General features: G+C 42.6%; 1 protein-coding gene across 1 annotated transcript; it reads right to left on the bottom strand.

Moving 5' to 3' along the window:
* Positions 1-236: 236 nt before the first annotated feature.
* LOC115107633 (filamin-A-interacting protein 1-like) lies at positions 237-6,170 on the bottom strand. The gene is made up of 4 exons (XM_065008478.1): positions 6,075-6,170; positions 2,127-2,684; positions 699-875; positions 237-419 (listed from the first exon to the last, which is right to left on the bottom strand). The coding sequence occupies exons 1-4, from the start codon at positions 6,168-6,170 to the stop codon at positions 237-239; spliced, it is 1,014 nt and encodes a 337-aa protein (XP_064864550.1).
* Positions 6,171-13,793: the final 7,623 nt, after the last annotated feature.

The raw sequence follows: 13,793 nt of genomic DNA, 5'->3' as shown, positions 1-13,793 counted from the left end.
GTGTGTGAGGCAGAGAAGAGCTGTAGCATGGCATCAGAGCAGAGGGCTGTGGTGTGTGACGGTGTGATAGTGATGCCAACCCTCTCCCACCATGGCCGAGATTGATCTTTCATCCCTCATCATGTCCTGTTTCTCAACATCCCCGTGACACACAACTAATTCTGTAGTAAACATGATGTACGTACTCGCATGGAATGAGATAGGAACAGGCAAATCTCACTCACACACACTTCCCCTCACCTCTCCCTCTCCTGTTCCAGTAGGTTGGTGAAGTCATCACTCTTGTTCATGAAGTCGGTGTGTTTGCGTTTCTCATTGTCCAGCTCGTTAACCGTGCGGCGGTGACACTTCTCAGCTAGCAGCAGCTGCTCCAGCATACGCCTATAAGTCTCGCGATGCTTGTCCTCCAGCCGGTCCAACTGATCAACATATTAGAGGGTCTTCAATGACAACCATCATGGTTTTGTCCCAAATGGCACCCTAATACCAAATTAATGCACTACTTTTGACCAAGGCCCATATGGTCAAAATTAGTGCACTAATTAGGGAATAGGGAGCCATTTGTCTTACTCATTCATACACTGGTATCTATCCAATATATTCATTAAACATTGACTTGTTTATTAGCACAGCTAATGGCTAGCTATATTTAATCTATATTCATTTTGATATACATTTCTATCGTGGCTCTGCCTTACCTCTTGCATGGGCATCTGGTAGACGTCGTCCCCTAGCGTTGAAGTGTTGTTGGTCAGTAGGCTGTCTCTCTGCAGGGCCTGGAGGGGTTTGATTGGGGCAGCTGAGCCGTAATGGGCCTCCAGGGCTTCGGGTTTGGTACGCTCTGACTTCAGCATGTGGATAATATCCTCTCTGGCCTACAGACACGAGGAGCAGGGGGACACGTTAGAGAGACAAAGACAATAACCTTCTTTTTACTTTAATATTCTTTATTCTAGATGACAATAAAACCACTTCAAACTGACAGATGTGGCTTTGTTATTGTGATTAGAGAATGAGGTTTTTGTTTTTTTAAGTGGTTTATGAGCTGTCAGAATGGTTGGAGAATATCCAGGAGAAACCATATACAATTATTTGGAAGTATGATCATTCAATTGACATGACCACAGGGTGGCGCAACTATTGAAAATAAACAGTCGATTTTATGGTGTTTTTTCCAGCACTGTGATCTTAACTCTCCCCACAGGGTGGCGCTGTTCTAGTCAGACCCCTGAGTGTTTCCTTTCATTCAAATGCAATTTTCATAACACAGGCTGTTTCTCAAATGGCACCCTATTCCCTATGTAGTGCACAACTTTTGACCAGAGCCCAAAAGTAGTTCACTATATAATGTGCCAGTTATACAACAATACCCTTCTTTATCGTTACACCACTGTACTATCATTAGTCATTTAGATAGTATGAACCCTTCTTCAGTGTTGATCAGACATTCAGAGCATGTTGGATTTCAACATGTTCAGGGTTGGATTTCAACATGTTCAGGGTTACATTTCAACATACGGTGTAGTAGGAGGGCATGTTGTTTACCCCAAGTTGCAACTTTGGAAAGTCATCAACACACCTAAACAAATCAGCTGGATGGAGCGAGGGTTGAGGATAGAACTGACAGCAGCAGCAGCCCTCTCTCCCTGGAGGTTTGTTTAGAAGTGGAACTCTAAATGGAACTCTTTAAGCAGCAGGCTTAACACTGGACAGCCCCTAGTGGTCTCTGCTTCTTGCTCATCGGGATCTGTAGAGTGGGGCAGGGTTGGAAGGGACCAGAGTTCATGGCTGCTGACACTGAGGTTGACTCCCCAGCAGTGAGTCAGTAGGATGACTCCTGGTTACACTAACATGTCAAGCCTGACACTGAGATGTTACCACCTGCCAAATATAACCAAAACCACTGACCACAATGTTAGCAGTTAGCACACAGCAGCACAGTGTGAAGAAACTCTGAATGCATTCCAAATGGCACCCTATTCCCTATATAGTGCACTACTTTTTTAAAACGTTTTTTTTTTTACCAGAGCACTGTCAAGGGAGTAGGGCGCCATTTGGGACGCAGTAATGTTAGGAGTTACAGTAGCTAGCACACAGCAGCACAGTGTTAGTGGCGAATCTCTCACCTGCACCTCCCCCTCCATGACCCCCAGCAGACGGAGAAAGTCCTCCTTAGAGAGGTCCGTCACCCATGCTGCATTCTGTTGTCCTCTGCTGCTCTCTGAGGTTCTCTGGGGCCTTTTCACCTTTCCAGGCTCCACTGTCTGGATCTTCCCCTCTTTCTGTTTCTCTAGTGTGTTCTCCTCCTCTTTGGTGAAGGCTTTGGTGGGCTGGGTAACCCGGTTTATCTGTCTGTCATCTGGGCCCTCTATGGCTGTGCTGCTCTCTGGGGTTCTCTGGGGCCTTTTCACCTTTCCAGGCTCCACTGTCTGGATCTTCCCCTCTTTCTGTTTCTCTAGTGTGTTCTCCTCCTCCTCTTTGGTGAAGGCTTTGGTGGGCTGGGTAACCCGGTTTATCTGTCTGTCATCTGGGCCCTCTATGGCTGTGCTGCTCTCTTTCTCTGGGGCCTTTTCACCTTTCCAGGCTCCACTGTCTGGATCTTCCCCTCTTTCTGTTTCTCTAGTGTGTTCTCCTCCTCCTCTTTGGTGAAGGCTTTGGTGGGCTGGGTAACCCGATTTATCTGTCTGTCATCTGGGCCCTCCATGGCTGTGCTGCTCCTGGACCGCATTCTCACCTTCAGGGGGAAAACGGACGACAGGGACGACAGGGAATTGCACTTTGTCTCTGTTTTTTTTACTTTAAAATGTATGCCAAGCAAAAACCATTTATCAAATTTTAACAAACCATATAACTCTATGCACAAGGACTACTTTCAACAATTTCCACAGAATTTTACAAAAACTAATTTAGTGGAAGAACTGTGCAGAGCAAACTTTGATGACGGAATTATGGTAAAATCTCCCTCAGGGTTTTATGCGACCACGTTTTCCAAAGACTTAAATATCTGCTCAGATTCAAGATTCAAAGATGTCTGCAGAAAGAATGGGGTGTCAACTATGACATTGACACCTTGAGTTTGAAAAAATCTCTTATGGTTATTGAATTACAGTAAGTGAAGTGGATTTACACCCGGGAATGGAATTATGGTAACGGAATTACATCATGGGGCCCTGATCTGTACTACACATGAAATGCATAATTATGCATATTAGTGTCATTCTCCTTAAGTTTCACAAGTTTTGACATCAGAGCAGAGCAGAGAACAGTATAGTTCAGAACAGTACAGTATAGTTTAGTACAGTAGATTATTGTTCAGTACAGTAGAGTTCAGTATAGTAGATTATAGTTCAGTAAAGTAGAGTTTAGTACAGTACAATAGACTGTACTATACTCTACTTTTCGTTACTGTACTGTGCTCTATCACTGTGCTGTGCAGTACTGTACTGTATTGTACTCTACTGTGGTCTACTCACTGTACTGTACTTTGCTATCCAAACATGTGAAACTTAAGTCTATGATAGGTTTAGTTTTGGTCCCAGACCGGTCTGTCTGTGAATGTTAACATCAAGGCCAGGGTGGACTGACCAAATTTCAACTCCTTTTCATCGTCCATGGGCCTCCGGTGTTGGTTGGTGCTCAGTAGGTGAGAATGCTGGTTACAGTCATGGAAAGAGGGCCCTCTCTTAAATTGCTGTTATTGATTGTGATTAGGTGTGGGACCCAACCTAGTGAGTGAGAATGGTCTAGAAGAATGTTCTCATGGGGACTTTTAATAACATCTGGAACCAAATGAATATTATGAGGCAAGTAGCTATAATATCAACTGTGGTCTTCTAACCTGGATAAACTAATATATTCAGTGTGATGTTAATGCATCAAAAAACAGGTGACCTTGAATGGTAGGCTATATAAACCCACACCAATACAGGACTGCCATGACTTTACAGTGTTCATGTGTAACTCTAATCTCTTTCACCAGACACCTCCCCGCTATGCTCAATTAGCCTGGGGACAAGGTTACTGTAATTGTAACTACAGTATATGTAGTGGGTTAGTTACTGCCTTTACTGCTGCTTGGACACTCTGCACTCTGCACTTATAATAAAAGAGAAACGAGGACATTTCCTGGCCAAGCGCTCTTGGCCCCCAACTGTGCCAGCCAAGTCAGATCCATTGTTTCCATTGTCCTACAATCTAGAGAGCCAGAGACAGGCTTTCCATCATCTCACACCAGGGAGCTAGGCTACAGTGGGCCTGGCCTGGCTGGCCTTGTTTGGACATTGATCCGACCAGTGTGTTTGTTGTGTCTCTGTATTTAGAGTCTAAGGAATGAGTCAGCTTCAGAAGCATCATTATCTCTATGTATCAGAGGTGGATCACGCAATATACTCATAACAGTTGGGCGTTTTTGATTGAATATGGAAGATAAATAGATGAAAAGTTGTTTGAATCAAAATAATCAACTCTCATATCGGGAGTCGTGCTTTGGGACAATGACAGGGATGATGATGATGATGATGATGATGACACATCATCAACACAATAGCCCAGACAGCAGACACAGACACAGGGGATCCATAATCTGCGGTGAGGGTGCTCAGGGAAAGAACACGATTAGGCCAATTCTTCTGAATGGGGCCAAAGTGCCCCAAGTTCGCACAGTCTCGGATGAAAGAAGTGTGTGACTCAGACTGAGAGAATCTTGTCAGCAAAATAGTAGCAGCTACTTTAGAGCTGGGCGTTAATAGTCGTTGTTTCAGGGGAGATGCCAAGCGTTCTCGCAGGTACAGTCATGGAGCGTCAGTTTGATTTGAACCAAAATGAAGAAATGTGGAAAGAAAATAAAGCTAAAACAAGCTGTGGGTGACAGCAGGTAGAATATTGCATTGGGGTGTTTACCTAAAGGTTCTGTATCGAATATCTTGAACAGGCTCTGGGGAAAGGGTGGTAATATTTACGATGTTATACAGAAGTTGCTTCAAACCATATGAAGTCAGCCACTACAACGTACATGTTCTCCTCTATCTCATGCCCATCCTTCAATAACAGTGAAGTTAAAACAGAAAATAAAACTACTATTTGCTGTTGGTCACAACTTGTATTCCACTTATAGGGATGTGATCATGCCAGGCTGGTGTCCCCAATTTACACTTACGCTCATGGTACAGCGTACCATTAAGTCTGTCCCAAATGGCACCCTATTCCCTACATAGTGCACAACTTTTGATAATAGGGTTGGTAATAGGGTGCCATTTGGGATGCGACCTACAGATGTAGGATCTTAATTTGATCATCCTGTTTCATGAAAACTTCTATTTTAAACTTGTGGTGTATTTGAGGTTTAAAAAGGCATTTTTGTCATTTTCACTTTGAAATTTCAGACTTGATTTCCCCTTAACCCTTTACAAAAATGTCCATGAATTATAATCCACATAATAATTGCAGGATTATTTTCCTGCTGTAGCAAACTGGCTCAAATTAAGATCCTACATTTGTATGTGAATTCTCTGCCCATGAAAAGAGGGAGGTAAGTAAGGGCAAGACCCCTATTTGTGAGCTGGACCTTGGGCTGGGCGGCATGCACAGCTGTCTGCTGGTGAAGTTTTCTGTAAGTATTTATAGTGAACCCCATCCCTCCACTTGTGCAGTGGGACCCAGAAGGGGAAACTCCAAAAGACTATCACTTTATAAGCCATCAGCATTCTAAACAGATGACAATACTTCTACTCCACAGCTGTAGGTCTCACACACACCAACCACCAATTGTAAATACATTTTTGCTGCTGCTTGTCAGACTGGGTTGCAGTGCTCATATGATCACACAATTGCTAACTCACTAATTCGCTCCTATGATTCTCTGCACACATTTTTCAAGATTTATGCTACATCGTCTAATATTCAAAGACCCCTGCTATTCATAGAAACAAGTGGTGGATAATGATAGCATAATGATAGCAGGATTTCTTATAAGCTTCTGGGTTAGAGTTCTTCTCCTTGAAAGCGGCAGCTCTACCCTTTAGCTCAGTACGAATGTTGCCTGTAATCCATGGCTTCTGGTTGGGGTATGTATGTACAGTCACTGTGGGGACGACGTCCTTGATGCACTTGTTGATAAAGCCAGTGACTGATGTGATGTACTCCTCAATGCCATCGGAAGAATCCCGGAACATATTCCAGTCTGTGCTAGCAAAGCAGTCCTGTAGTTTAGCATCTGCTTCATCTGACCACTTTTTTTATAGACTGAGTCACTGGTGCTTCCTGATTTAATTTTAGCTTGTAAGCAGGAATCAGGAGGATAGAATTATGGTCAGATTTGCCAAATGGAGGGTGAGGGAGAGCTTTGTATGCGTCAATGTGTGTGGAGTAAAAGTGATCCAGAGTTTTTTTCACTCTGGTTGCATACTTAACATGCTGGTAGACATTTGGTAAAACGGATTTAAGTTTCTCTGCATTAATGTCCCCGGCTACTAGGAGCACCGCCTCTGGGTGAGCGTTTTCTTTTTGCTTATGGCAGAATATAGCTCATTGATTGTTGTCTTAGTGCCAGCCTCTGTCTGTGGTGGTATGTAAACAGCTTCAAAAAATACAGATCAAAACTCTCTTGGTAGATAGCGTGGTCTACAGCTTATCATGAGATACTCTACCTCAGGCAAGCAACACCTTGAGACTTCCTTAGATATCGTGCACCAGCTGTTGTTTACATATATGCATAGGCCCCTGCCCCGTGTCTTACCAAAGGCTGCTGTTCTGTCCTATCGATGGAGTTTATAACCCGCCAGCTGTATGTTCTTAATGTCGTCTTTCAGCCACGACTCGGTGAAACATAAGATATTACAGTTTTTAATGTCCCGTTGGTAGGATATAACTGCTTTCAGTTCGTCCCAAGTCCAGGTGTGCTTAATGATGGGGAGCAGGTGCACGTAATGATGGTCCCTGGACGGTGGTTAGTAGACCGGTGACATCAAGCACTGAAGAGGGGGAGCGGGAGTAGGCATGACAAACAGGTGCTGGCAGCTGTCCAAATCCTCCCCACTTGAATTTGTAGCTATTCAAAAAATGCCTTTGAAATTGAATTATATTCACCTATGCATGTGACTGAAGACTCCCAATATGACTAAATATTGGAAGAGGTACATTGATTGTGGATAGACTTTATTTTGAAGACCTAAAATCTAATCCTGCTGCTGTACAGTAACTCGGAGTGAAGGGGAGAAAAAGCAACGTAACCAAAGTTAGAGGCGTAACTGACCATACACTTGCCATAGCTATACTCATCTGAGAATAATAATGGTGAATATGCTGAGTAGATGTCACCCCATTTCCAAAAGCTAAATATTATGTTGTGGTCATCTTGACAACCCTGTATGGGGTACACAGTACAGAGACCTGTGTTCAACATCAGAACTTCACACAGCTTTTCACTTCATTTATCAGATGATTGAGTGAGCTCTCTCTGGGAGTCTGCTTTGCACCATGTTGTATTCATGAGTTCAGCTGCCACTGTCAGTAAGTACCACTGCCAGCTGGGGTTGGGGGGAGGGAACAATCCAAACAAAGCTATCAAAACTAAAACAAAGTTACGATAAGTCACTTCTAATGAGAACACAGCTCGAATGGAACCCCCATGACTCTGTGCAGAGATTCTGTACATTTCAAACCCTGGTCACCTCTGGGGTAGACTGATTAGCTACAGCATATTATTATTCAGTCTCCCTCTGTGAGACGCATATCACTGAGAGTTTATAGGTTCAAGAGGTCACTCTGTCTTTTTGATGTCACAACTCTCTGTAAATGCGGTGGAAAGCAGTCACTTCCTGAAGTCTCCTACCATCCCAGGACCAAGACAACCTTGTGACCAAAGGTCAGGTGGGGTCACGGGTGACTGAGGGTCCAGACCAGGGTGGTTAAACAAAAGTCTGTGAAACTCTGTACAAGAAGGAAAACTGTCTCCATGGGTTCAGACAGACAAAGTTATAGACTGTGTAAATAGAACAATATTGTGACTGGTTATATGCATCTGGTTAGGTTACATATTCCACAACGCCATGTGCTGTATCAGTTAGTAATGCTATGGTTTGTTATGTGGTATCACATCAAATAAAAATGTCCAGACCACTGATATACATTTTACTAAACCTCTGGGGACAGTGTACCACTGTGTAAATGTAACTCCGCAGACCTCAACACACTACACTGTACAAAGATATAGTCCGCTATTAATATTAAGCGTTTACTGCATTAAGTGCTGATGTATACAGTGGACTGGGAATAGAATATCACTGGGTCCTGGTCAGGTTCCAATCTGTAGTATTTCAGATCTTAATCTCACTTCCCCCCTGGCCCGTGCAGAACCCACCTGCTAGCGTTGGACCCCCACATACACTCATACATATAGTACACCTCTACAATCATCTGTAGGGCTTCCAACATTGGAGTTGGACAGAATGTATTCTTACTCTTATCAGAAAAGCAAAGGGGAAGATTAAATGGTTCCTGAAATGTCAGGGTTATCAAGATAGCCTTATAATTTGAAGGAGCACTATCTGGTAGTCTGAGTCACAGAAGAGACTTCTGTGATTCGTAGAGTGGTATATTTGAGTTGATGATCCACATCCTTTGGCAACATTACATGACATAATTATCTGCCACCTTACAAGGGTATGTGAAGTCCGACAATGAGTGAGCAGCAGGGTTCATGGAAAGGCTGGTATAAAATTAGAAATCAGACTCTTGACCAAGTTGTAAGTTCTAAACAACAAGAAGCCAGGTCAGGGGTTTTAGCAGGAATCAGATTGACCATGACTTGACTTCCCCTAACATCATCATGCCTCTCCTCTCACAATCCAATTCAATTCCCAGTCAAACAGCAATGAAAATGAATGAGCAAAATGTATGGCATGTTTGTATCTATCTTCGCAAGCCTATGTGCTCATGTCTAATACGTGGCTATGAGTCTAGCAAACTGACATCAGTGGCCAGCTGCAGTCCTCTGTCAAGCTGGCCAGTCTCAAATGCCTTTCTAGTGGAATGACGATGAAGTCACTTCCCTCAAAGCGAGAGACGAAGAGACATCTACGAGGGAGAGTGAAGGAAGGAGAAAGGGGGAGAGAGGAAAGTGTGTGAGCAGGGAGATTAATGCTGACTGTGTGTTTTATTCTTTTGGTATTTACAGCCTATTTTCTCCCTAAGCATGAAACACTCAACTATTTGGTTGTCATCAGTTTCCCAGAAAACACATACACATAACCTCTAAAAGTCAGGACAAATAGGACGAGGACTAAATTCTTGCAAGAGAAAAAAAAAGACAGCTCACAAAATTGTCTGTAGGACGATTAGATTTATCTTACAGTAAATATAATATTTTTTTCTAAATAACATGCTAATAAGTCTTTATATTAGTAAAGGTGAGTTGAAAGATGTGTTATATTCCGAACACAAATTTCAAATGGTCCCTCATTCGGGTGAAAATACACATCGTACAGCGGCTCTTACAAAGCTGAATTGAATCAGCTGACCTGCTATAATTTCATTCCCTTTGTTAGGAGCAGTCCAATAGCAAGGGCTGGAAATGATTCTGTGTTGCTTCAGATGCAGCTGTTCGAGCTGATAATGAGTGAAGAATCCAGAGACGCTCTAAATCGCTCTGTTTATGTGCGTGTCTGTGTGTGTGTGTGCACTTGTGTGTGTGTGTGTGTTTGTGCATGTCTTGGTCCTGCTGTCTATCCCACGTACCTCACCTTCCATTCTTCAGTGTGTAGGCAAGCTGGATGATTTCATGAAGGGTGGGTTGATATGGAATGTTAAATAGCATGGTGGCAATGCATTGCTTCCCTTGATCATGTTCTATGAGGCACACTCTTGAGGGATGTAAAATCACCCACAGCATTTAGCTGACAATGGGTTATTCACTCAAACGATCACATCAGTCATCTCCATTCAACATTCTTGAGATACTTTTTTTTTTAAGGAAGTACACATACTGAGCTATGGCAGACAGAGATAATATAGTAATATTTCACTGGTCTCTGACAGACAGGGATAATATTAATATTTCATTGTGATATCCTATCTGGTAAGAAGGCAAATGTAATCCATCTCTCTCTAGTCCCTTATTTTGTTGTCATGAGAACAGAGGTGCTGTTGTTATGAAACCAAACATGAGGACCTGCACTGCTGTTTCCATCACTGGAAGATTGCTGAGCTAAATTAGTTAAGTGATCTCATGGTTCACTGTCTTATCACTTGGGCTTTGGCTGCCAGTGAAGTGATGCCACCGACACACAGTAAATCAGATGATTTAGAGACAAGTGCTGCCAGAGAAAGTTACAAGACCACAAGGGAATGCAGAGAATGACAATCCGAGTTCTAGACAGAATGGAGTAGAGGAGAGACATCCACAGGCAGTCATTTTACTTAACCTTTATTTAACTAGGCAAGTCAGTTAAAGAACAAATTCATATTTACAATGACGGCCTACCCCGGCCAAACCTTAACGACGCTGGGCCAATTGTGCACCGCCCTATGGGACTCCCAATCACGGCCAGTTGTGATACAGCCTGGAATCTAACCAGGGTCTGTAGTGACGCCTCTAGCACTAAGATACAGTGCCTTAGACTGCTGCGCCACTCGAGAGCCCCTGGGTTTCCGAGTGTTCATACATAATACCCGTTAACTACCCAATGTGTCAATAATCTGTCCAAGAAGGTACACTCCATTCAAATCATTCCAGCTTGTTAATGGAGATTAAGGAGGACGTGTAAAATTGTCCAGAATAATATCCTTATAAATTACCAAAAAAATGAGATCCTTGTAAATTGCCCTCTCAGAAATGGGCATTTATATGCAACAGGACCTCACTATGTCTTTAGTTATTCTGAACTCTATTGGCACTGTCAAAAATATTTCAAAACAAACTGACCTATGAGCTGTCTATTACAAATGACAGACATTTTAAACCCCTTGCTCATCCCCCACATAACACACAGGATTTCTGTGTGGAGTTCCTATCACCGATGACAATGATGTGATGACGCAAAGCCACTGAAGCCCTCTCTAATCCGCATGGACAGCAGACATTTACTGTATCATCACGGAGAGGAAAACTCTTTAGATCTGATTCAAAATAACTTACAATAAAATCAGTGGAAAAAGTTATTAATGAAACGCTCCTTAGGAACGCCTAGGGATGAATGGTACCACAGGCTGGCAGAGCCCACATCATACAGTATATGCCATTTAACAGATGCTTTTATCCAAAGCGACTTACAGTCATACATTGTACGTATGCGTGGCGCTGGGAATCAAACCCACAACCCTTGGCGTTGCAAGCGCCATGCTTGACCGACTGAGTCACATGGGACCACTGGCTGCCACTGGAGTAACAGAAGGGGTGAGGCAGCTCCACTGTTCACTTTGTGCCTTCAAACAGAGGGGGCTCTCATGGAAGAGCTTATCAGAATAAAGCCCTTTGGGTACAGCTTTTGTTTTCACCTGGGAAAACGTCTAAGTGGAGAGACAAGATATTATCTGTCCATGTAATGTACTGTATGTCTCCTTAGGTTAAGAAGGAGAGATATTCGTGAACACGAATTACTTCAATTTAACTTGTTCAACTTGTTCTTAGTTCGACTGTTATTCAACTTGAACACGTTTGACATGTTTCAAAGATTTTCACGGTCCTGAGAAAGTTGAACAACCATTGCAGTGGTCGGCAACAGGTGTCCCGTGGGCCAAAAACCAGCATGCCATCGTTTTTTTGATAATAAAAGATTGAAATCACCAGGAATTCTGCTGAAAATCTAGAGAGAGAGGGAGCTAAAGCTTTCTTCTGGTAAAATATGTAATCAATTAACCTCCTAATGTATCATTTCCTGGGTTGAGCCTGAACCGGACATCAGAGCCAGTGGCAACAAAACTAATGTTCTTTACCAACTCACTGATTCACAATGTGTTCCACTCTGACCCATTCATGACTGGGTCAACCTCTACACACATGGGTTAATGGATGTTATCAAGAATGAATCAACACTGAACCATGGACTGAAACAGAAACGGCATGTATGTTTAATTCTAAGTAACATCTTATTCATTATGGAGAACTATTGTCTATTAAGCCATTCTCAGTAGACACAAGTCTTTCACGAAGTACAGCAGTGAGTGTAGCAATTCATTCCACTTTATGAATGGAATTTTTCCTTACCTGTTCTCAATGGTTCCAAATCACAGGTGACGACAGGTTAAAAGGTGAATATCTGAGTTACTGAGAATCAAGTCCCACAGTAAAAACAGTGTCTCCTCAATGTCTCAATGTACTTCAGTTACCTGGACTGTGTGTGTTAAAAAGAGACAGCATGATAAAGCTAGATTTGTCAAAAGATATCCATCCTCTCTCCTGTTACTCTTCTCTTCTACCTTGCTTCTCCTCTTCTCTCCTGTCAAAGTTACAGAGGCAATGAAAAGCCGTCTGAAGATAAACCCCAAGCTTTGTCCTAACCCAGGGGTTTGGGTCAGCAGAGTCACAGTGAGGCGGTGAGTGAGTGAGTGAGTGAGAGAGAGAGAGAGAGAGAGAGAGACCAGCAGACAAGAGGAGGTGGTCAGAGTTGCTTCAACTGTCACTTTTTGCCACAGTTTTCCCTTCAAATAGAGATATCCAGAGATAGATGGAGAGGAGGGTAGATACTGTAAGTGCATACAGCCTTTGTCAGAAGCCAAGACCCTGCCTTTTCCCCTGTTGTTCCTGGGCAGGAGAGTGTAGAACTCTTGAGTGTAGTGGAGAACTATATTTAACAAGTGTTCTCAGTCACTCATGGCTGTTAGCAGCTGAGCAGATTGAAGGAGGCTTTTCCAAGCCTCTCAGACAGCTGAACTATCCCACTCTGAAGCAGGCAGGGGAAGTCCAGCTCAACCACTCCCACCAGAGCAGAGGCAGAGCTCAATCTCTTCCTGGTTAGTCAATGCAGTCATCTTTTCTAAGAAGCAAATGAGAAAATTGCAGATAAATAATATGAGATCACCATTTTGCCTTCAACCATTTAAGCAGGGTTGGGGAGTTACTGATTACATGTAGTCAGTTATATGTCATCTGATTACAAACAAAGTATTGCCCTGTAATCAGTTACATTACCAGCAAAAATATTGCAATCAGATTAAGAATACTTTTGAAAAACTAGATGATTACTTCTTGGATTACTTGTAAATTCAGGAAGTATGTTTGCATAAAAATGTATTATGACACCTTCCTGCTTTCAAAAGGATACCTGAGCGAGTCTGACCACAAGTCAGAGACCACTATGATGACACACCAAATGATGAGCACAAGTCAGAGACCACTATGATGACACACCAAATGATGAGCACAAGTCAGAGACCACTATGATGACACACCAAATGATGAGCACAAGTCAGAGACCACTATGATGACACACCAAATGCATTTGATTTAATCTTCATCTAATGCCTCTTAAGGGGAAAGTAATTCAAAAGTAAACAGATTACATTACTGAGTTTGGGTATTCCAAAAGTTATGTTACTGATTACAATTTTGGACAGGTAGTTAGTAACTAACAGATTAGATTTAGAAGGTAACCTACACAACCCTTCAGAAGTTATTTTATTATTTTGTCTAAAAGGTAGTCCAACATTATGCATCCATTGGTTTGCTCAACAATTTTTCAAAAGAAGGATTAGACTACTGATACTGCACAGGGGCCAAGTTAGCCTTTTCAAACCAAAATAATTTATCGAGAGCCATAAATATGAGAACATCCCAATAAAATAAAAGTCAAAACATGGCA

Source organism: Oncorhynchus nerka, linkage group LG24, assembly GCF_034236695.1.
Source record: "Oncorhynchus nerka isolate Pitt River linkage group LG24, Oner_Uvic_2.0, whole genome shotgun sequence".
NCBI classification, from domain to species: domain Eukaryota; kingdom Metazoa; phylum Chordata; class Actinopteri; order Salmoniformes; family Salmonidae; genus Oncorhynchus; species Oncorhynchus nerka.
This window is presented reverse-complemented; position numbering and strand designations above follow the sequence as displayed.

Coding starts and splice junctions, on each gene's coding strand:
- LOC115107633 (XM_065008478.1), bottom strand. CDS start 6,170: ATGTTCCGGGATTCTTCCGATGGCATTGAGGAGTACATCACATCAGTC. Junction 2,685..6,074: donor ACGTCGTCCCCACAGTGACT/GTACATACATAC, acceptor CCCAGATGACAG/ACAGATAAATCGGGTTACCC. Junction 876..2,126: donor TCATGGAGGGGGAGGTGCAG/GTGAGAGATTCG, acceptor TCGTGTCTGTAG/GCCAGAGAGGATATTATCCA.